The sequence below is a fragment of the Sciurus vulgaris genome, assembly GCF_902686455.1.
Source record: "Sciurus vulgaris genome assembly, chromosome: 6".
Classification (NCBI taxonomy): domain Eukaryota; kingdom Metazoa; phylum Chordata; class Mammalia; order Rodentia; family Sciuridae; genus Sciurus; species Sciurus vulgaris.
In genome coordinates this window covers 72,654,982-72,678,384 of record NC_136466.1, presented here as the reverse complement: position 1 = coordinate 72,678,384, position 23,403 = coordinate 72,654,982, and the positions used below count along the sequence as shown (strand labels likewise).

The following is a 23,403-nucleotide window of genomic DNA, read 5'->3' as shown; positions in this document are numbered from 1 at the left end:
GGACATAATAACAATATCTAGCCCATACATTAGATGAGAAAGTATATTATAAGCCACTAACTCTGGGTACATGGTAGCCATTACTATTAAGCAATCTAATAGGCAGTCCTCGGTTCCAGGTGAGATGAGTCTGTGCTGTGACATCCAATAGTAACTACACAATACAGCATCATTCAGGCAGGTCAGTTTGGAATGGTGGTCACCTGTGTAGCCTGGCCCTTCAAACCCCTCCTATCTTTTCAACTTTCTGATTGCACAAAACTAAACTCAAAAGAAAATTAGAGGCTAGGGTTGTGGCTCAGTGGTAGAGTGCTTGCCTAGCATGCACGAGGCACTGGGTTTAATCCCCAGCACCACATTAAAAAAAAAAAAAAAAAAACTAAATAAACAAAATAAAGGTATTGTGCCCATCTACAATAATAATATATTTTTTTTAAAAAAGAAAATTAGGATTAAAAAAGCAGATGTGCTTGTGAGACTAAAGAAAAGACAGGCTGTCAGGAGGACATGGAGATCAAGGATTTCCAACACCCGTTTCCTGAGGGCAGGCACTACATTGGTCTTTCATCACTGTTATCCCCCATACATAGCACAGTTTGTAACTGCTGAACAAATGAATGAATGAATGTTCCCTCCCACAGGCAGGTGTGTCTTTTGGACCTTAGAATGAGGCAAACCCAAAATACCTCAGTCTTCTGGAGGCAGGCACTAACCCCACATTCTAGAACAAATACTACCTTGTCTGCTAAGTACCTGGAGTCTAGGTACTATAGGGCCCAGTCACTGATCAACCCCTGCTGGAAGTACTAAACCACAGAATTAGGGGAACGACAATAAAAATTTTCCTCAGAGGTATGTCAATCAAATATCTCCAGGGGGCAGGCAGAAATGGATGCAAATGAGTGGACCAGGTGTAAACAACAGGGAGTGGTGGACTATGAAAACTGCAGTTCTCTTATCCTAACTAAGGAAGCAGCTGCTACCCAGCTGGTCCACCACTGCCAACAGGCATTCAACTTGAAGAGAAACATAAATTCAGATTTTTATGTGAAATGTTCTCATTTTGAGAACACTAAGAGGGCCAGACTAAACATCTATGCTCCAAATTGCACCTTTATCAATAGCTAACTCCTAGAGGATGGAGCTGTAAGCAGGAAAGTAGTCTTATCATTAAGAGAAGCAGGAAAAAGACAAGGTGAATGGTAATGATGAGAAGATGGCAGAAAGCCTTTCAAAATCCAGGCAGAGCTAGTGTTCATGCTGATGAGGGGAGAAATAAAAACCTCTTTTTCTACCAACAAGGTTAACAGAGCAGGTTCAAGAAGAATAAGCTGGGCACAGTGTGCACACCTGTCATCCCAGCAACTTGGGAGGCTGGGGCAGGAAGGGCAGGAAGATTTGCAAATTTAAGGCCAACTTTGGCAATTTAGTAAGACCCTGTTTCAAAAATAAATACTGTAAAAAGGCCAGGAGACTGGGGTTGTAGCTCAGTGGTAGAGCATGTGTGAGGCACTGGGTTCAATTCTCAGCACCACATATAAATAAAATAAAGGTCCATCAACAACTAAAAAATATATATATTTTATATATATATTTATATAATATAAACATATATTATGTAAATATTTTGTATATTATCATATATTATATATTATAATATATAATATATTATATATAATTATATTATTATATAATATATAAATATATGTGTTTATTATATATTATATTATATATTTATATATATAAATATGGATATTTATATATATATATATATTTTTTTTTTTTTTAAGGGCTAGGGGGCTGGGGTTGTAGCTCAGTGGTAGAGAGTGTGCCTCATACTTGCGAGGCACTAGGTTCGATCCTCAGCACCACATAAAAATAAATAAATAAATATTTATATTGTGTCCATCTACAACTAAAAAATACTGAAAAAAAAGGGGTGCTGGGAAGCTAGGAATGTAGATCAGTGGTAAAGCATCCCTGGTTCAATCCCCAGTACAAACAACAACAACTGGGGGTAGGGGAGTTAGAAAGAGAACGATGAGTGTGCCTAGCAAGATAGCTGACAAGGGGTGCCCAGAGGCTTTTCTTCACAACATAGGTCCAAAACAAAAAACCAACAGCTGAGCTGGGTGTGGTAGTGCATCCCTGTAATCCCAGTGGCTTGGGAGACTGAGGCAGGAGGTTGTGAGTTCAAAGTCAGCCTCAACAACTTAGCAAGGCACTAAGCAACTCAGTGAGACCCTGTTTCTAAATAAAATATAAAGGGAGTTGTGGGGGGGGGGTGGTCAGGGGATGTGGCTCAGTGATTAAGTGCCTCTGGATTCAATCCTTGTTTAAAAACAAAACTCCAACAACTGTTTCACCAGAGTATTTGAGACATAGCTCTGGAGTAGGGATGGGGAGAGAGATTGTGGAGCACGAAGATACATAAAGGCCTTATAGAGAAGGGAAATAAGCTCCATCTCTCAAAATCAACCCTGAATCAAGTGAGATTTTGCTTGGTGAGGAATGGGTAAGTAGGAGGCTCTGAATAGTTCACACTCATGCCACAAACACCAGAAGCGTTTACTACTGGATAAGCCAGCAGCCCTCACAGGCACCGAGCACAGTATAGGGCAGCTGCCAGACTAAGAGATTGCTGAATTACCCTGGAGAAAGAGCTCAGTCCACATTGTGCACTCCTCTACCCAGGATCCTGTTACACAGTGCCATCTTTTATTATTTTTTTTTAAATATAGGTGGACATAATACCTTTATTTTATTTGTATGTGGTGTTGAAGATCGAACCCAGGGCCTCATACGTGCTAGGTGAGCACTCAACCACTGAGTCACAACCCCAGCCCCATACACAGAGCCATCCTGAGACCCCACCATTTGGATCCTGTGATACAGCTAAGCACCCGCCACCAGCAATTCAAGAGGCACAGCTCTGGAAGCAGTCAGGCAGTCCCACATCTCCACAGCCCCAAGAAGTAGCCTGGCAGCCAACACTGAGTGGACTGATCTTCTGAGGTCTCTAAGAAGCAGCCAGGAGGCCCAAGAAGCCAACTAGACAGCCCATTCTTATGAGCCCAGTCCATTGAGATCCTAAGAAGCACACAGGCAGCCTGCCCTGATCAGGTGAATCCCAGTAGCCCTGCAAAGTCATTTGTGCAGTCCTTTGGACACATATGGGCACTCTGCCTGGACCCAATGGTCTAGTACAGCCCCTGTGCAGCCCTCAGACACTGACACACCTCCTGCCCAACTACCAGGCACACTGCAACAAGTCTTTTACTTTCCAAATCTTTGGAAAGATACAGACATCCAGGTCCAAGAAGCTCAAAGAACTCCTAATATATTGAATAAAAAAAGATTCTGTCTGTAGCAAACTTTCAAAAGTACAAAACAGAGAATTCTAAAACCAGCCACACCTTGCATGCAAAGGTCTGCCAGAAAAGCTCCATCACCACATAACCCCAGAAACTATCAGGCATCCAAACCCACAGCTAAGGACACCCAGCGCTGCCAGCAAACCCATTCCATCTAAGACAACTTAAGTACAATCCCCAAACCTCTGCAGAGGAGGCCACTGAGATACTAAAGGTATCACCAACGCTGATTATAGCTGAAGAAGCTATGTGTGCTACAGGGCCCATCTGGAACCAAAACCAATGCAGCCTATCCAATCAACACGCTAGCACTCACAACCAAGAGAAAGTCTTTTACTACAAAAGATATCCTATAAAATTGGTAGGAGGAATTAATCCACCAGATGCACAAATATCAACATGGGAAACAAGAAGCATCCAAAAGCAAGATAGCATGATACCTCCATAGCAACACAACAGCTCTCTAGCAACAGACCATAAAGAAAAGAAAATCAATGAACTGCCTGAAAAAGAATTCAAAATAATGATTTTAAGAAAGCTTAATGAAACACAAGGGAATATAGATAGATAATTCAACCATTAGCAAGACAATTCATGATATGAATGAAAAATTTGGCACAGAGATAAAGGTCATAAAAAAAGAACTGAGCAGAAATCCTGCAGCTAAAAAAATCAGTAAGTGAAATAAGAAATACAGCTGACAGCCTCAATAGCACACTAGCAAACAGAGGAATTTCTGAGCATGAAGAAAGATCTTTTGAAATAACCTAGTTATACAAAAAGGAGGATGAATTTTTTTAAAAAAATGAATGAAGCCTGATACTCATGGGCATACCATTAAGCAAGCAACCATTCATAAGCAAAAAGACACAGAAAATCTATTCAATGAAATAATTGCTGAAAACTTTCCAAATCTTGGGAAAGATACAGATATTCAGGTCCAGGAAATTCAAAGAACCCCTAACAGACAACCCCAAAGATCCTATCCCTGGCATGTTATAGTCAAACTGTCCAAAGTACAAGACAAGGAGAATTTTAAAAACAGTAAAAGTGTCAAGTGTCAAGCCACCTATAAGGGAGTCCTCATCAGACTAACAGCAGAATTCTTTGCAGAAACCTTACAGGCCAGAACACAATGAGATGTTATGTAGAGACACTCAAATTTCTGGAAGAAAACTGTCAACTTAAGAATATTATACATAGCAAAGCTATCCACCAGTAATGAAGTAGAAATAAAGTCTTCCCAGCACAAGCAAAAAGTGAGAGAATCATCACCACCAGACTGGCCTCAGAAGAAATACTTACTTTAGTCCTACACTAGAAGCAAAAGAATGGTAACTACCATCATGAAAGCTTCCAAATTACAAAACCCATTAGCAGGGCAGATACACAAGAGGGAAAGAGAAAAGAAACAAACTATTAACACAGGAAAACACCAAGCCAAAAAGAAGAGAAGTAAAGGAATGAAGGATATATAAACAAACAGAAAAAAAAATTTCAAGAGTATGCCTTTACTATCAATAATAACCATGAATGTAAATGGATTAAATTCTCCAACTAAGAGATACAAAAAGGCTGAATGTATTAAAAAGCAAGACTCAATGATAGGTACCTGAAAGATACTCACTTCACCAGTAATGATACAAGTAGACTAAAAATGAAGGGACAGAAAAATATATAGCATAATGAATGGAAACTAAAAGCAGAAGTAGCTATACTTATTATCAAAAAATAGACATTAAGGCGATCCAAGATGGCAGACTAGAGGGTGACTGCATGTCCAGTCGCTCCAGAATCCAGGATTCAAGAGGGGGAGGCATTGAGAGACTCAGACTAAAATAGAGCCACGGGAGCCAGCCACAAGTCCCGGAGCCAGCGGAGAGCTCCAGCCCACAGGCAGCCTCTGGGACCAGGGAAGGGCAGCCAAAGACTTCTCCAGGTGGCCCTGCTCCCTCCGGCCGCAGGCTATTTCCACGGGGCAATCCAAGATGGCAGACTAGAGGGTGACTGCATCTCCTGTCACTCCAGAACTGAGGATTCAAGAAAGGGAGGCATTGAGAGACTCGGACTAAAATAGAGCCACGGGGTGAGTCTCCCCCACCGGAAGACTTCTCAGAGCATGGCAGGGCAGCTAGTCTTCCCCAGGTAGCCCTGCTCCCTCTGGCGGTGGGCTCCTCCCACACGGCCAGCTTCTCGGAGCAGGCCCCCCAGTGACAGCCTTTCTGCAAAGAACCAGCTCCAAGTCCCTGAGCCACTGGCGAGCTCCAGCCCACAGGCAGCTTCAGGGACCAGAACAGGACAGCCAGGAACTTCCCCAAGCAGCCCTGCTCCCTCCGGCAGCAGACTCCCTTCACAGCCAGCTTCTCGGAGCAGACCACCCAGTGACAGCCTTTCCACACAGAGCCAGCTCCAAGCCCTGGAACCAGTAGTGGGCTAGGGGCAGCTTTCTTCAGAAGCACTGCATTATCAAGTTCCTCCAAGACATCAGGCTACTGAAGGCTGGGAGGTGATACACTGGAAATCTACAGACACAATATAAGCCAATAAAGGAAATCTGCAATATCTCAGAGTCCCACTGACATCTGACCAATATGAGAAAACAAGAGAAGAAAATGTACCAAACAAACCTAGATACTACATCAATAAAACCCAATGACAGCACAGTGGAAGAAATGTCAGAAGGGGAGTTCAGAATGTACATAATTAAAACAATCAGGGAAGCAAATGAGGAGATGAAAGAGCAAATGCAGGCATTAAATGATCGCACCAATCAACAGTTAAAGGAGCAAATACGGGAAGCAAGAGATCATTTCAATAAAGGGTTAGAGATACTGAAAAAAAAAAAAAAAAAAGAAATCCTTGAAATGAAGGAAATAATAAACCAAGTTAAAAACTCCATAGAAAGCATAACCAATAGGATAGAACACCTGGAAGACAGAACCTCAGACACTGAAGACAAAATATTTAATCTTGAAAACAAAGTTGACCAAACAGAAAAGATGGTAAGAAATCATGAACAGAGTCTACAAGAATTATGGGATATCATGAAAAGGCCAAATTTAAGAATTATTGGGACTGAGGAAGGTTTACAGAAACAAACCAAAGGAATGAACAATCTATTCAATGAAATAATATCAGAAAATTTCCCGAACCTGAAGAATGAAATGGAAAACCAAGTACAAGAGGCTTATAGGACTCCAAATATACAAAATTACAACAGACCCACACCAAGGCACATTATTATGAAATTACCTAACATACAAAATAAAGACAGAATTTTAAAGGCCGCGAGAGAAAAGAATCAAATTACATTCAGGGGGAAACCAATAAGAATATCAGCAGGTTTTTCAATCTAGACCCTAAAAGCTAGAAGGGCCTGGAACAACATTTACCAAGCCCTGAAATAAAACGGATGCCAACCAAGATCTTATACCCAGCAAAACTTACTTTCAGATTTGACAACAAAATAAGATCCTTCCATGATAAACAAAAGCTAAAGGAATTTACAAAAAGAAAGCCGGCATTACAGAACGTTCTAAGCAAAATATTCCATGAGGAAGAGATGAAAAACAACGATGCAAATCAGCAACAGGAGGAACTAGCCTAAAGGAATAGCCAAATAAAGGAGAAACCAAATCATGTCAAAAAACAAAAATGAGTCAAATGACTGGGAATACAAATCATATCACAATAATAACCCTGAATGTTAATGGACTGAACTCATCAATCAAAAGACATAGACTGGCAGATGGTTTAAAAAGAAAAATCCAACAATTTGCTGCCTGCAAGAGACTCATCTCATAGAATGAGATACCCATAGACTAAAGGTGAAAGGATGGGAAAAAACATATCATGAACATGGACACAGCAAAAAAGCTGGAGTATCCATCCTCATTTCCAATAATGTGGACTTCAAGCCAAAACTAGTCAGAAGGGATAAAGAAGGACATTACATACTGCTTAAGGGAAGCATAAATCAGCAAGACATAACAATCATAAATACCTATGCCCCGAACATTGGCTCATCCATGTACGTCAAACAAATCCTTCTCAATTCCAGAAATCAAATAGACCACAACACAATAATACTAGGCGATTTTAACACACCTCTCTCACCGCTGGATAGATCGTCCAAACAAAAATTGAACAAAGAAACCATAGATCTCAATAACACAATCAACATTTTAGACTTAACCAACTTATATAGAATATACCATCCAACAAAGAACGAATACACTTTCTTCTCAGCAGCACATGGATTCTTCTCTAAATTAGACCATGTTTTATGCCACAAAGCTACTGTTAGCAAATACAAGAAGATAGAGATACTACCTTGTACTCTATCAGATCATAATGGATTGAAATTAGAAATAAATGACAGAATAAAAAACAGAAACTTCTCAATACCAGGAGATTAAATAATACACTATTATATGATGAATGGATAACAGAAGACATCAGGAGGGAAATAAAAAATTCTTAGAAGTAAACAAGAACAAAGACACATCAAATCAAAATTTCTGGGACACTATGAGCACAGTACTTAGAAGAAGATTTATTTCATGGGGCGCATTCAACAAAAGAAGTAGAAATCAACAAATAAACAACTTAACACTACAGCTCAAAGCCCTAGAAAAAGAAGAGCAGACCAACACCAAAAGTAGTAGAAGACAGGAAATAGTTAACATCAGAACCGAAATCAATGAAATTGAAACAAAAGAAACAATCGGAAAAATTAACAAAATAAATAGTTGGTTCTTTGAAAAAATAAACAAAATTGATAGACCCTTAGCCACACTAACAAAGAGAAAGAGGGAGAAAACTCAAATTACTAAAATTCGGAATGAACAAGGAAATATCACAACAGACACAAGTGAAATACAAAACATAATTAGAAGCTATTTTGAAAATCTATACTCCGACAAAACAGAAATCCTCAAAGACATCAACAGGTTCCTAGAGACATGTGAATTGCCTAAACTGAACAAGGAGGACATACACAATTTAAATAGGTCAATTTCAAGTAATGAAACAGAAGAAGTCATCAAAAGCCTACCATCAAAGAAAAGTCCGGGACCAGATGGGTTCTCAGCCGAGTTCTACAAAACCTTTAAGGAAGAGCTCATTCCAGTACTTCTCAAAGTATTCCATAAAATAGAAGAGGAGGGAACCCTCCCAAACTCATTCTATGAAGCCAATATCACCCTGATACCTAAACCAGACAGAGACCCATCAAGGAAAGAAAATTTCAGACCAATATCCTTAATGAACATCGACGCAAAAATTCTCAACAAAATTTTAGCAAATCGCATACAAAATCATATTAAAAAGATAGTGCACCATGATCAAGTGGGTTTCATCCCAGGGATGCAAGTTTGGTTCAACATCAGGAAATCAATAAATGTAATTCACCATATCAATACTTACAGTCAAGAATCACATGATTATTTCAATAGATGCAGAAAAAGCATTTGATAAAATAAGCACCCCTTCATGCTCAAAACACTAGAAAAAATAGGGATAGTGGGAACATTCCTTAACATTATAAAGGCCATCTACACTAAGCCCATGGCCAATATCATTCTAAATGGTGAAAAACTGAAAGCATTCCCCCTAAAAACTGGAACAAGGCAGGGATGCCCTCTTTCACCACTTCTATTCAACATCGTTCTTGAGACTGTAGCCAGAGCAATTAGACAAACCAAAGAAATTAAAGGGATACGAATTGGAAAAGAAGAACTCAAACTATCCCTGTTCACTGATGACATGATTATATATTTAGAGGAACCTGGAAATTCCACCAGAAAACTCTTAGAACTCATAAGTGAATTCAGTAAAGTAGCAGGTTACAAGATCAATGCTCATAAATCCAATGCATTTTTATACATAAGTGATGAATCTTCAGAAAGAGAAATTAGGAAAACTACCCCATTCACAATAGCATCGAAAAAAATAAAATACTTGGGAATCAATCTCACAAAAGAGGTGAAAGACCTCTACAATGAGAACTACAGAACACTAAAGAAAGAAATTAAAGAAAACCTTACAAGATGGAAAGATCTCCCATGTTCTTGGATAGGCAGAATTAATATTGTCAAAATGGCCGTACTACTAAAAGTGCTATACAGATTCAATGCAATTCCAATTAAAATCCCAATGGTGTACTTACAGAAATAGAACAAGCAATTATGAAATTCATCTGGAAGAATAAGAAACCCAGAATAGCTAAAGCAATCCTCAGTAGAAAGAGTGAAGCAGGGGGTATTGCAGTACCAGATCTTCAACTCTATTACAAAGCAATAGTAACAAAAACGGCATGGTATTGGTACCAAAATAGACAGGTAGATCAATGATACAGAATAGAGGACATGGACACAAACCCAAATAAATACAATTTTCTCATACTAGACAAAGGGGCCAAAAATATGCAATGGAGAAAAGATAGCCTCTTCAACAAATGGTGCTGGGAAAACTGGAAATCCATATGCAACAGAATGAAATTAAACCCCTATCTCTCACCCTGCACAAAACTCAACTCAAAATGGATCAAGGACCTCGGAATCAGACCAGAGACTCTGCATCTTATAGAAAAAAAAGTAGATCCAAATCTTCACCTTGTTGGCTTAGGATCAGACTTCCTTAACAGGACTCCCATAGCACAAGAAATAAAAGCAAGAATCAACAACTGGGATAGATTCAAACTAAAAAGCTTTCTCTCAGCAAAGGAAACTATGAGTAATGTGAAGAGAGAGCCTACAGAGTGGGAGGATATCTTTTGCCACTCATACTTCAGATAGAGCACTAATTTCCAGAATCTATAAAGAACTCAAAAAACTCTACACCGAGAATACAAATAATCCAAACAACAAATGGGCTAAGGAAATGAACAGACACTTCACAGAAGATCTACAAGCAATCAACAGATATATGAAAAAATGTTCAACATCTCTAGTAATAAGAGAAATGCAAATCAAAACTACCCTAAGATTTCACCTCACCCCAATTAGAATGGCAATTATCAAGAACACAAGCAACAATAGGTGTTGGTGAGGATGTGGGGAAAAAGGTACACTCATACATTGCTGGTGGGACTGCAAATTAGTGCAGCCACTCTGGAAAGCAGTATGGAGATTCCTCAGAAAGCTTGGAATGGAACCACCATTTGACCCAACTATCCCACTCCTTGGCCTATACCCAAACGACTTAAAATCAGCGTACTACAGAGATACAGCCACATCAATGTTCATAGCTGCTCAATTCACCATAGCCAGATTGTGGAACCAACCTAGATGCCCTTCAGTTGATGAATGGATAAAGAAACTGTGGCATATATATATATATATATATATATATATATATATATATATATATATATATATATACACACACAATGGAATATTACTCTGCCATGAAGAATGATAAAATTATGGCATTTGCAGGCAAATGGATGAAATTGGAGGATATCATGCTAAGTGAGATAAGCCAATCTCAAAAAACTAAAGGACGAATGATCTTGCTGATAAGCGGAAAGGACATATAAGGGGGGGTATGAGGGGTTAGCGTTAGCGTTAGGGTTAAGGTTAGGTTTAGGGTTAGGGATAAGGAGGGCGGTAAGAATGGAGGAAGGAAGGACTGTATAGAGGGAAACGAGGGGTGGGAGTGGTGGGGGAGAAGGGGAAAAAAAATAACAGAATGAATCAAACAACATTTCCCGATGTAAATTTATGATTTTTAATTAAAATAAATAATAAAAAAAAGAGAAGTGCAAATCAAAACTACCATAAGATTCCATCTCACCCCTATTAGAATGGCAATTATCATAACACAAGCAACAATAGGTGTTGGCGAGGATGTGGGGAAAAAGGTACACTCATACATTGCTGGTGGGGTTGCAAATTAGTGCAGCCACTCTGGAAAGCAGTATGGAGATTCCTCAGAAAGCTTGGAATGGAACCACCATTTGACCCAGCTATCCCACTCCTTGGCCTATACCCAAACGACTTAAAATCAGCGTACTACAGAGATACAGTCACATCAGTGTTCATTGCTGCTCAATTCACTATAGCCAGATTGTGAAACCAACCTAGATGTCCTTCAACTGATGAATGGATTAAAAAAAACTGTGGCATATATATACAATGGAATATTACTCTGCCATAAAGAATGATAATATTATGGCATTTGCAGGCAAATGGATGAAATTGGAGGATATCATGCTAAGTGAGATAAGCCAATCTCAAAGAACTAAAGGACGAATGATCTCGCTGATAAGCGGATAAGGACATATAATGGACGGTGGGAGGGGTTAGCATTAGGGTTAGGTTTAGGGATAAGGAGGGTGGTTAAGAATGGAGGAACGAAGGACTGTATAGAGGGAAAAGAGGGGTGGGAATGGGGGGAAGGGAAAAAATAACAAAATGAATCAACATTACCTTATGTAAATTTATGATTACACAAATGGTATGCCTTGACTCCATGTACAAATAGAGAAACAATATGTATCCCATTTGTTTACAATTAAAAAAAAATAGACATTAAGTCAAAAACTATAAAAGGAGTCAAAGAAGTCACCACATAATGACAAAAGAACTGATTCAACAAAAGGAAATAACAACTGTAAATGTATATGCACCCAATGCTGGAATACTCAATTACATAAAGCAAGCATTATTAAATCTAAAAAGAAAGAGAGACTCAGGATGGGGTTGTATATAGCCCAGTGGTGGAGTGCTTGCCTAGCATATGTAAAGCACTGGGTTCAATCCTTAGCACCACATAAAAATAAGTAAGATAAAAGTATTGTGTCCATCTACAACTAAAAAAATATAAAAAAAAAAGACTCTAAAACAATAATGGTTGGGGACTTTAACACCCCACTTTCATCAATGGACAGATCATCTAGACAAAATATCAACAAAGAAACATTGGAGTTAAATTATATTTTAGATCAAATGGACCAAAGAGACGTTGATAGAACATTTCATCCAACAGCTGCAGAATACACATTCTTCTCATCAGCATACAGAATATTTTTCTCAAAAGATCACAAAACAAGACTCAAAAATTCAAAAAAGCAAAATCATAGCATGTACATTCTTTGAACATAATGGGCTAAAACTAGAAATCAATTACAGCAAATTTAGAAATTATACAAACACATGGAAATTAAACAACATTCTCTTGAATGACCAATGGTCAATGAAGAAATCAAAAGGGAAATTTAAAGAATACTTGAAACAAAAGAAAATGAAAATGCAATATGCCAAAACTTACAGGCTACTGCAAAAACAGTACTAAGAGGAAGGTTTATAGCAATAAATGCTTACATCAAAAAAATGGATTTCTTGCCTAGCATGCATAAGGCCCTGTGTTCAATCCCCAGCACTGAAAAAAAGTTTGATTCCAAAAACACAGTCTGACAAGGGAAGTCAATGAACTAGCAAAGCAAGAATGAACCAAACTGAGAACGGTAGAAGAACAAAGATCAGATCAGAAATAAACAAAATACAGACTAAAAAGGACCAAGTTGGTTTTTTGAAAAAACAAATAAAACCAAAAAGTCTTTAGCTAGACTAATCATGAAAAAAAGAGAAGACCCAAATAAATAAAATCAGAGATGAAAAAGGAGTCATTATAATAGATGCCATAAAAATGTAAAGGATCATTATGTTCTATTATGAACAACTATAGACCAACAAATTGGGGTTTTTTTTATTTCTTTTGTGGCTCTAGGGATCAAATGCATACACCAACAACTTGAAAACCAAGAACAAACAGATAAATTTCTGGACACATATAACCTATAAAATTAAACCATGAAGACACAGAAAATCAGGCTGGGGAGATAGCTCAGTCGGTAGAGTGCTTGCCTTGCAAGCACAAGGCCCTGGGTTCCATCCCCAGCACCGCAAAAAAAAAAAAAAAAAAAAGACACAGAAAATCTGAACAAATCAATAATAAGTAAGAGGATTGCATCAGTAATAAAAAATCTTCCAGGAAAGACAAGCCCAAGACAAAAAAATGGATTTCTTGCCTAGCATGCATAAGGCCCTGTGTTCAATCCCCAGCATTGAAAAAAAGTTTGATTCCAAAAACACAGTCTGACAAGGGAAGTCAATGAACTAGCAAAGCAAGAATGAACCAAACTGAGAACGGTAGAAGAACAAAGATCAGATCAGATGGCTTCACTGCTGAATTTTAACAAACCTTCAAAGAACTAATTCCAATTCTCAAATTATTTCAAAGAACTGAAGGGAACATAATCCTTCCAAACTAATTCTATGAGACCAACATCAACCTAATACCAAAACCAGAGAAACACACAACAAAAAAGAAAACTACAAAATAACAATATCATTGATAAACAGAAATTCTTAACAAAATACCACTATCTCAAATTCAAGAGCACGTGAAAAAGATTAGATACCATGATCAAGCAGAATTATCACAAAGATAAAAGAATAGTTCAACACACATAAATAATAAACACAGTAAAATAATAAACATAATTCATTTTATCAACAAAATGAAGGACAAAGTCATACGACCATCTCAATAGATCCCTTCATGATTGAAAAAAAAAAAAAAGGAAACCCTTCAAAAATTAGGTAGAAGGATTGGGTTTGGTAGTGCACATCTGTAATCCCAGTGACTTAGGAGGCTGGCCCAGGAGGATCACAAGTTCAAGATGATCTCAACAACTTAGCAGCACCTTGTCTCAAAAAATAAAAAATAAAAAGGAAAAAATAAAACAAATAAAAAGAGTCGGGAGTGTTGTTCAATGGTCGAGTGGCCCCAGGTTCAATCCCCAGTACTGAAAAAGGAAAAAGGAACATAACCAATAAAGGCTACATATGTGCATGCTGAAATTGTTTCCTTTAAAATCTGAAACAATACAAGGATATCTGCTTTCACCACTCTTATTCAATATAGCATTGAAAGTTTTAGCCAGAGCAAGGCAACTTAAGAAACAAAGGGCATTGAAATAGGAAAGAAGGAGGTTAAATTATCCCTGTTTGCAAATGACATGACTTTTTTATTTTGTTTTTTGCTTTGTTTTGGTTTGGTTTTTGGTTTTTTGGTAGTGGGGATTAAACCCAGGGGTACTTAACCACTGAGCCACTTCCCCAGCTATTTTTTATATTTTATTTAGAGATAGGGTCTCATTCAGTTGTTTAGGGCCTTCTTAAGTTGCTGAGGCTGGCTTTGAACTTGGGATCCTTCTGCCTCAGCCTCCTGAGCTGCTGGGATTACAAGCATGTGCCACTGTACCAGTCAATGACATGATTTTATATATAAAAAAACCTAAAGACTCCACAAAAAATAAATAAAATTTAAAAAAAAACAAACCAGTTAGAATTGATAAACAAAACCAGTAAAGCTGCAGGATACTAAATCAACAAACAAAAATAGAAGTTTTTTTTTTTTTTTTTTTTTTTTTTTTTTTTTTTTTTTTTTTTTTTTTTTTTTTTGTGGTGCTGGGGATTGGAACCCAGGGCCTTGTGCTTGCGAGGCAAGCACTCTACCAACTGAGCTATATCCCCAGCCCCGAAGTTTTTTTTTTAATAAAACATTGCCAAGAAAGAAGTCAAGAAAGCAGTCCCATTCACAGTACAAAAAGAGAGAGAGAAAGAAATTTAATCAAGTAAGTATAGGATCTCTACAATAAAAATTACAAAAAAACTAATAAGATAAACATGAAAAGTAGTCCCATATTCATGGACTAGAGGAAGTTAGTGTTAAAATGTCCATACTACCCAAAGTAATCTAGTGATTCAATGCAATTCTTATCAAAATACCAAGTATCTCTTTTCAGAAACAGAAAAACAGTCCTAAAGTTTATATGGAACCACAAAAACTCCAAACAGCTAAAGCAATCCTGAGCAAAAAAGAACAAAATGGTAACATTGCAATATCTGGCTTCAAAACATACTACAAAGCTATAGTAACCAAAACAGCATGGTACTAGCACACACAGACACACAGACCAATGGAACAAAAAAGCAAACCAAGAAATATATCCATGCATTTGCAGCTAAATGAGATGGATGGGTGTGTGTGTGTACATGATATACATGTATATGATATATATGCATAGTGTATATGTATATCGTGTACATACATATATGTACATATATTTATATGTTTATACACATACACTGCATACATATATAATAGTTTTTTTTGGTTAGGTCTTGCTATGATGCCCAGGCAAGTCTTGAATTTCTGGATTCAAGTGATCTCCCTGCCTCAGCTTCCCAAGTAGCTGAGATTACAACTGCATGCCACCACACTCAGCTCAGTCAACTGATTTCTGAAAAATGCAGCAAGAAGGTACACTGGAGAAAGGAAACTCTTTTCATAAATGGTGTTGGAAAAACTGGACATCCATATGCAAAAGAAACTAGACCCCTATCACTCACCATATTAAAAAATCAAGTATACAAGAACATAGGGAAAACACTTCAGGACATTGGTCTAGACAAATATTTTTTAGATATGATCCCAAATGACAAACATTAACAATCAGAATGACATAAAAGCTCCTGTGCAGCAAAGGAAATAACTGAACGTGAAGAATGGAAGAAAATATTTGCAACTTATTCATTAAACAGGGACTACTATCCAGAATACATAAAGAACGACAGAAAAAATAATCAAATTTTAAAATGATCAAATGTGTGTTTGGGTGGAGATACAGCTGAGCAGTAGAGCACTTACCTAGCATGCACAAGGCCCTGGGTTCGAGCTCTAGTACCATAAAACAATAAAAATTTAAAAATACCTCAACGGGCATGGTGATGCATACCTATAATCCCAGTGGCTTAAGAGGCTGAGGCAAGAGGATCACAAGTTTAAAGCCAACCTCAGCAACTTAGAGAGGCCCTGTCTCAAAATAAAAAATTAAAATTAAAAACTTAAAAAAAAAAAAAAAAAGAAAAGAAAATGGTCTGGAGATGTGGCCCTGTAGTTAATCACCCTGGGTTCAAACCCCGGTACCAAAAAAAAAAAAGTCTCCTAAAATGTTTAGGGAAAAAAAATAAGAGTAGGGAAAAGTTTTTTAAAAAAATACTCCCTAAAAAGTGGACAAATGACCTCAACAGACAAATCTCTCAAAAAAGGATATGACCAACAAGTATATGAAAAAATGTTCAACATTACTAATCATCAGGAAAATGCAAATCTTAACTACAATGACTTATCATTTCACCCCACTTTAGAATGGCTATTATCAAAAAGACAAAAAAAAAAAAAATGCTGGTGAAGATGCAAAGAAATGCACTGGTTGGTGGACATGTAAATTTGTATAGTTATTATGGAAAACAGTATAGAGGTTCCTTAAAAAATTGGAATAGAACTGGCATGTCATCTGGCAACCACTCTACTAGAATATGTGCAAAGGAACTGATATCAGTATGTGGAAAAAATATCTCCACTCAGAAGTTTATTGCAGCACTATTTACAGTAGCCAAGATATGGAATCAACCCAGCTATCCATCAATGGGCACATGGATAAAGAAAATATGGTATATGTACACAATGGAATATTATTCAATCATAAAAAGAATGAAATTGTCATTTGCAGCAACACAGTAAACTAAAGGACATTATGTTAAGTGAAAGAAGTCAGATCAGAAAGACAAAAACAGAATGTTCTCATATATATAGAAATGAAAACTCTCATAGAAGTAGAGAATAGAATAAAAGTTACCAGAGCCTAGGAGAGGGTTGGGGAGGGGGAAATGAGGAGAAGATATTTAATGGTTACAGAGGTGAAGATGAAGAGGAGGAATAACTTCTAGTGTTCTACAGCATAGTAAGATAACAATGCTTGACAACAATTATTTCAAAAGAGCTAGCAGAGAAGAGTTTGAATGTTCCCAACATGAAGAAATGAGATATGTCAATAGTCCTGATCTTAACATTACACACTATATACATGTATTGAAATATCACACTATACCCCATAAATATGTATAACTACTATGTATCAATTAAAAATAAAATACATGGAAAGAAATACACTGACCTAAGAGCCACTTAAAGCCACATGCTTTAAGCCCTAGGGAGACCGAAAAGTTTTTGCAACAATCCTGTCACTGCTCAAAAGAGTTTCTGCATCTTTTCTTGGCATAATCTTTGGAACCAGATTTTAGAATACAAACCCAAATTCTGTCATTATTTACAGTACATCTCAGCTTCTGGTGGAAGATGGTAAAAACTGGTGCTCCCTTGACCAATTAGTTCACCTTGTTCACCAAATCTGGCTCTGAGTGACTTTAGATATTTTGTCTAAGTCATATCTGGTTATCCTCAAGAGTCAGAAGTACTGAAAGAAGTTCAATGCTATAAACATCCCACATGTTGGACAGTCAGTTCAAAGAGGGAGCTTCAGAAGTTTTGAGAAAAAGCAGCATCTTCAAAATATGATTGTAATCATCACAGCAGCTACCATTATTAAGCCCTGACCATAGGCCAGCCACTGGGTTAAAGAGCCTTTCATGGATCAGTTCATCTGAGTCTCATCTGTGAAGCACATCTTATCAGTTCCACTTTACAGAGAATCGATATCAACCTATTCAAAAATCCAAAGCCCATGTGTGAATTCCAATTTACTTTTATGTTTCTTTCTTGGTCAAGTGTTCAAAGGGCTGCACCCTAGGATGCTGAGGGAATGAAGCTGGGGCAATAAGATCACCAAACACATCTATCAGTACATTCCTCTTCCCAAACAAAGACTTCCTTCCATGGAACAGATGAGAAACACAGTCCCACAAAAATGACAAGCAAAACCAGCCTCTCTGCCCATACAGTGTCCTAACCAGGAGAGAGGGAGAACAAGAAATGAGAGAGGCAGGCTACCCTTGTTCAGCTCCTAAGCAAACCCCAAGCTCTTGTGCCCTCCCAGCTGGTTTCTTGGGGCTCCCTTCCATGCTAGATCATCAGCACTCTCTGCTCGCGACCACTATCATTTCAAATATCAATTTCCTCTCAACTGGTAAAAACCCCAACCAAGCTGACAACAGCTTACCAAGTCACACCTGCTTGCACTTGTATCTGAGTAAGATATTCTTAAAGGCTTCAAGATCCAAAAGGGTGAATGACTTTCTAATGGTAGGATGATAGACACTGTGAAAGAGACAGACTGCCAGGGCAACATTTTGGGACAGAAGCCTGCTTGACACAGCTCTGTGCCAGTCCCAACTGTGCTTGATCTATATAATCACTTTTAATCCACACTAAAATCTCAATTGGAAGGTACCACCCTGGTCTTACAAATGAGGAAACAAAGTTTAAAAATGGTCAAACTGCCAGAGTAGGTGGGCAAAAAGAAGCAAACAAAGGGCCTGTGCTCCCTCTACTATGCTCCACTACCTCAACTCTCTCTTCAATCACCTTTTTGAAGGCCAGTAGCTCACAATCACAGCCCTTTTGGCACTTGCACTCCACCTAAGATGTGGCATTCCAGGGAAATACCGCAACAGGAGCTAGGAAGGGAGACTATCTCCAGATCATACTGATATACACAGTCATCCTGTTCTGGGCGGCCATTAACCCACATATATGCCTTTAGAGAAGACAATTCCAGGTCATCAGGAGCATTTTCCTGAACTCCGGGCTCTGAAGAAAGTATTATAAGCACCCCCACCCCACCCATTTTCACTACTTGTGAAGGTGGCTGGCTGCATAATTTGGATTTTAAATGCCATCAGGGCAGCAATTTTTATGGTACGAGAGAAAAGATGCTTCAACTCCTACTTGTGCTTACACATGATGAAAGATTATGACAAATGGAAACAGCTTAGGAACAGACATAAGGATAAAAGCAGCTTCTGTTGCTGAAAGTCAGTATTAACATTTTTCTGAGACTAGACTCAATAGAGCTAATATAAATGGGCTAGAATAATTATGGCTCTGAAAGCTCATCTATTTGGTTGGACTATTATCTAAAAGGGACTTACTAACACACAGTCCTTAAGTAAATTCATCAACATGCTTTTGTTAATTGTGCATCTGCTAAAGCTCTCAAAAGGGAGCATGGGTATCCTCATGAGCCGCAAGTTGGGAACAGAAACAGCCCTGATCCCTTGACAATCTTAGGTACTTTTCTGGGCCATTTTTCTGCCAAGCCTTGCCAGAGACAGCCACAACCTCACGCTGCAGTCAGTCCCACCTTCAAGGGCCTATAGGATCCCATTCTCATTGTCCTTGAAGAGGAGTCCAAAAAAACAGCACCAACAGGATCTTAGTCAGAGAACATTAAAAGCTCAAAAGGATTCGTGACTCCTAACTGTATGTTCTCTCCTGCTCCACAAAGTGGAGAAAAAGGCTGAAAGAAAACAAATGACTTCAGAGAGAAGGTGGAAGCTTGCCATGAGCCAGAGGTGAACCTTGGTTGTGCTGGATTGTTAATAAATTCATCACAATTGTCATTTGCACTTCAAGGACCTCTAGTTCCAAAGCCTCTAGCGCTTTACCCAACATTTAGTGAGAGCTGGGGGTTGGGGAAGGAGGTCAGGGGAGGGTAAAACTATCAGGAAGCTGATAGTCAGATTTTTCTCAAAGGAGGGCACTGGGGGCTGGCCAAGGGCAAACTGTTGCTGGAACAGGCAGGAGAAACAGGTCGGGAGTCTTAGCGGACTGCAGTCAGGCCAAACTTAGGCCTTTGGGGGCATTCTCCTTCTGCCTATGACAAAAACAGAGGCCCTGAGCAATGAAGTCTAGGTTAATGAAGAGAGACCTGGAAAGAACAGGGAGAAAATGAGAAAGGATAAAGAAAGCCTGAGAAATCACAAGGAAGAGAGGAAGAGAGAAAGAAGCAGAGTCTTAGTTGGTGCTCACTGCACACACACCCAGCTCATGGGGAGAATCCAGACCTTCCCAGCTGTGCCAAGTAACTTGAAATCTCTGACCCTTAGTCTTCTCCTTTTCAAAATGAGAATATTAATTGTACTTGCCTACTTCATAGGGTTATTAGGAGGATTATATATAAAGTACTACATAAAAAGCACTCAATATAATGCTTGGAACATGAAAGCTACTTACTATTATTATCATCAATATTATATCATCATCATCTTCTCTCCAAAGGAAAACTGTGTCATGAGCTTTAAACAGAAGGCAGAGGACTCAGAAATGGGGAAAGAAAAAGCCATATTTCCCTAAGAAGCCCTGTTGACAGGGAGACCTTCTCAGATCTCATTAGGAATTCCACCTATTTGTGGCAAGACACTTACTGGGTTCTGACGACTGAGGCAGACGGTGAAGCAGGAGGCCATCAGCAGCCCAAGCAGCAACCCCAGGGGAGCCATTCTAGATGGAGGCAGGCTCTGAGGAACCATAGCCAGGGACCTGAGGATGCAAACACAGAAAACAAAGATCCGTGGAAAACTGGAACCTGGTCCCCCAGCACTGTGATTCCTATTACAGCACTTGCTCCACGGATGTCAGACATTCCCTACATAAAGCTTATCTAGGTCTTTTACCATTTCTAGGTAAGTTTCAAACCTCCATTTCCTGTAACAGATTCAGCTACTCAAAGGGAGAGATACTCTGGTTGAAACTGTACAGTAAACCAGAACTCTTTCATATGTTATTAGAGCTTTGGTCCCTTCCTTCCTCAATTAATAATCTTTTTAGGTTGTAGAGAGTGGTACTGGGTATGGTAGGGAGAGAGGGAAAGAACCACCTGATCTGCATGTGAATAAATATGATACAGAGGCTTATTTAAGTCCAAATAAGCTTCTATATCTACTTTTAACTACACCCATTATCATATCTGAAGAGAGATACACCAATACCCTGTAAGCCAACAAAGTTCATTATTTCCAGGTCACAAAGCCTTTCACATTCCTTTTCAAATGGCCAAACAAATCAAATGTAGGTCCCAATAGCTGTTAAAATTTTTAAAATCATAAATATGGAAGGACATCCTATGTTCACAGATTAGAGATTTAATATCATTAAAATGACAATATTACCCAAAGCAACGTAAAGATTCAATGCAATGTCTATCAAAATCCCAGTGGTATTTTTTGCAGAAATGGAAAAATGTCCTAAAATTCATATGGAATTTCAAGGAACAGCCAAAAAATTGTGAAAAAGAAGAAAGGTAGAGAATTCACACTTCTGATCTCAAAACTTCCTACAAAGCTAAAGTAATCAAAAGTGTGGTACTGGCATAAGGACAACCTATAGAATAAGAGAACAGAACTGAGAACACATCAATAATCACATATATAATCAATTTTCAATGAGGTGCCAACATCATTCAATGGGGAAATGACAGTGTCTTCAACAAACAGTACTAGGGCAACTGCATATCCATAGGCAAAAAAATGAAGTTGTACCATATACAGAATTTAACTCAAAATGGATCAGAGGGGGTTGGAGTTGTGGCTCAGTGGTAGAGCACTTGCCTAGCATGTGTGAGGCACTAGGTTCCATTCTCAGCACCACATAAAAATAAATAAATGAATAAAATAAAGGTCTATCAACACCTAAATTTTTTTTTTAATTTTTAAAAAATGGATCAGAGCACTTAAGAGCTAAAAAAGTATAAAACCCTTAAAAGAAAACAGGTATAATATTCATAACCTGGGATTAGGCAATGGTTTCTTAAAGATAATACCAACAGCACAGGCAACAACAGAAAAAAAATATATGTAAGACTTCATCAAAGTTGAAAATCTTTTGTGTCTCAAAAAACATTATCAAGGGCATGGAGATGTAGCTCAGTGGTAGAGCACATCTAGCATGCATGAGGCCCTGGATTTGATCACACCAACACACACACACACACACACACACACACACACACAAAGACATTATCAGAAAGTGAAAAGACAACCCACTTGCAAATTACATACATGATAAGGGTTCAGAATAGGGCTGGGAGTGTAGCTAAGTAATAGGCACTTGCCTACCATGTGCAAGGGCCGAGGCTTGATCCCCAGTCCAGCCAACAACAACCACAGCCAAAAATGTTCAAATTATATCAAGATTTCCTGAATCTCAACAATAAAAATAAACAATCCAATTTAAACACAGGTGAAGGACTTAAATAGACATTTCTCCAAAACACATATACAGGCATCTAATAAAGATGTGAAAAGACTTTAAACATCATTAACCATTAGGAAAATGCAAATCAAAATCACAATGATACTTCACTTCACACCCTATAAGATGGTTATAATATTTTCTTTTTTGTTTTGTGGTACTGGGGATCGAACCTAGGGGTACTCTACCTCTGAAATACATTCCCAGCCCTTTTATTTTTTACTTTGAGGCAGGGTCTCACTAAGTAGCTAAATCTGGTCTTGAACTTGTGATCCTCCTGCATGGACCTCCTAGGTGGTTGGGATTGCAGGGGTGAGCCACCATGCTTGGCTGGAATAACTATTTTAAAAAGTAAAATAACAAGTATGGGTGAGGATTTGGATTCAATGGAACCTTCATGCATTATAAGTAAAACAGTGTAGCCACTCTGGAACACAGTTTGATGGTTCCTTAAAAAGTTACATATAGAACTGCCATATGCCCTAGCATTTCTACTCCTAGGTGTACACCCAAAAGAACTGAAAACAGGGACTGGAACAGCTACTTATAAATAATGTTCACTGCAGCATTATTTACAATATTCAAAGCTGAAAACAATCTGTGACTATGAACAGATTAACAGATTTTAAAATGTGGTATATACATACAGTGGTATATTATTCAGCCACATAAAATGAATGAAATTATGATGCATACTGCAGTATGAATGAACCTTGACAATATTATGCCAAATTAAATAAGTCAGACAAAAAAGGACATATATTATATGATTCCACTTATGTGAAATATCTATAACAGATAAATTCAGAGACAGAAAGTAGAATCAAGTTTACCGAGGGTTAAGGGAAAAGGGTAATTGAGACTTACTATTTAACAGGAACAGAGTTTCTGTTTGGACTAGTTAAACAATTTTTGGTCAGTAAACTAGAGTGGAAGTCAAGAATTAATCTAAATTGGAAAATAGACT

At 38.2% G+C, this 23,403-nt stretch overlaps 1 protein-coding gene across 4 annotated transcripts in view; it reads right to left on the bottom strand.

The window, feature by feature from the left end:
- Positions 1–23,403, bottom strand: part of SIL1 (SIL1 nucleotide exchange factor) — a 279,698-nt gene that overhangs the window by 194,041 nt on the left and 62,254 nt on the right. For 3 of the 4 annotated variants that reach the window (XM_079143962.1, XM_079143963.1, XM_079143964.1), the window contains one exon: positions 20,612–20,726. The exons of the other annotated variant lie outside the window; for it this stretch is intronic. In XM_079143962.1, the coding sequence (XP_079000088.1) occupies positions 20,612–20,716 (105 nt within the window). In that variant the 5' untranslated portion in view covers positions 20,717–20,726. The remainder of the gene's footprint in view (positions 1–20,611; positions 20,727–23,403) is intronic. 4 annotated transcript variants of the gene reach the window in all.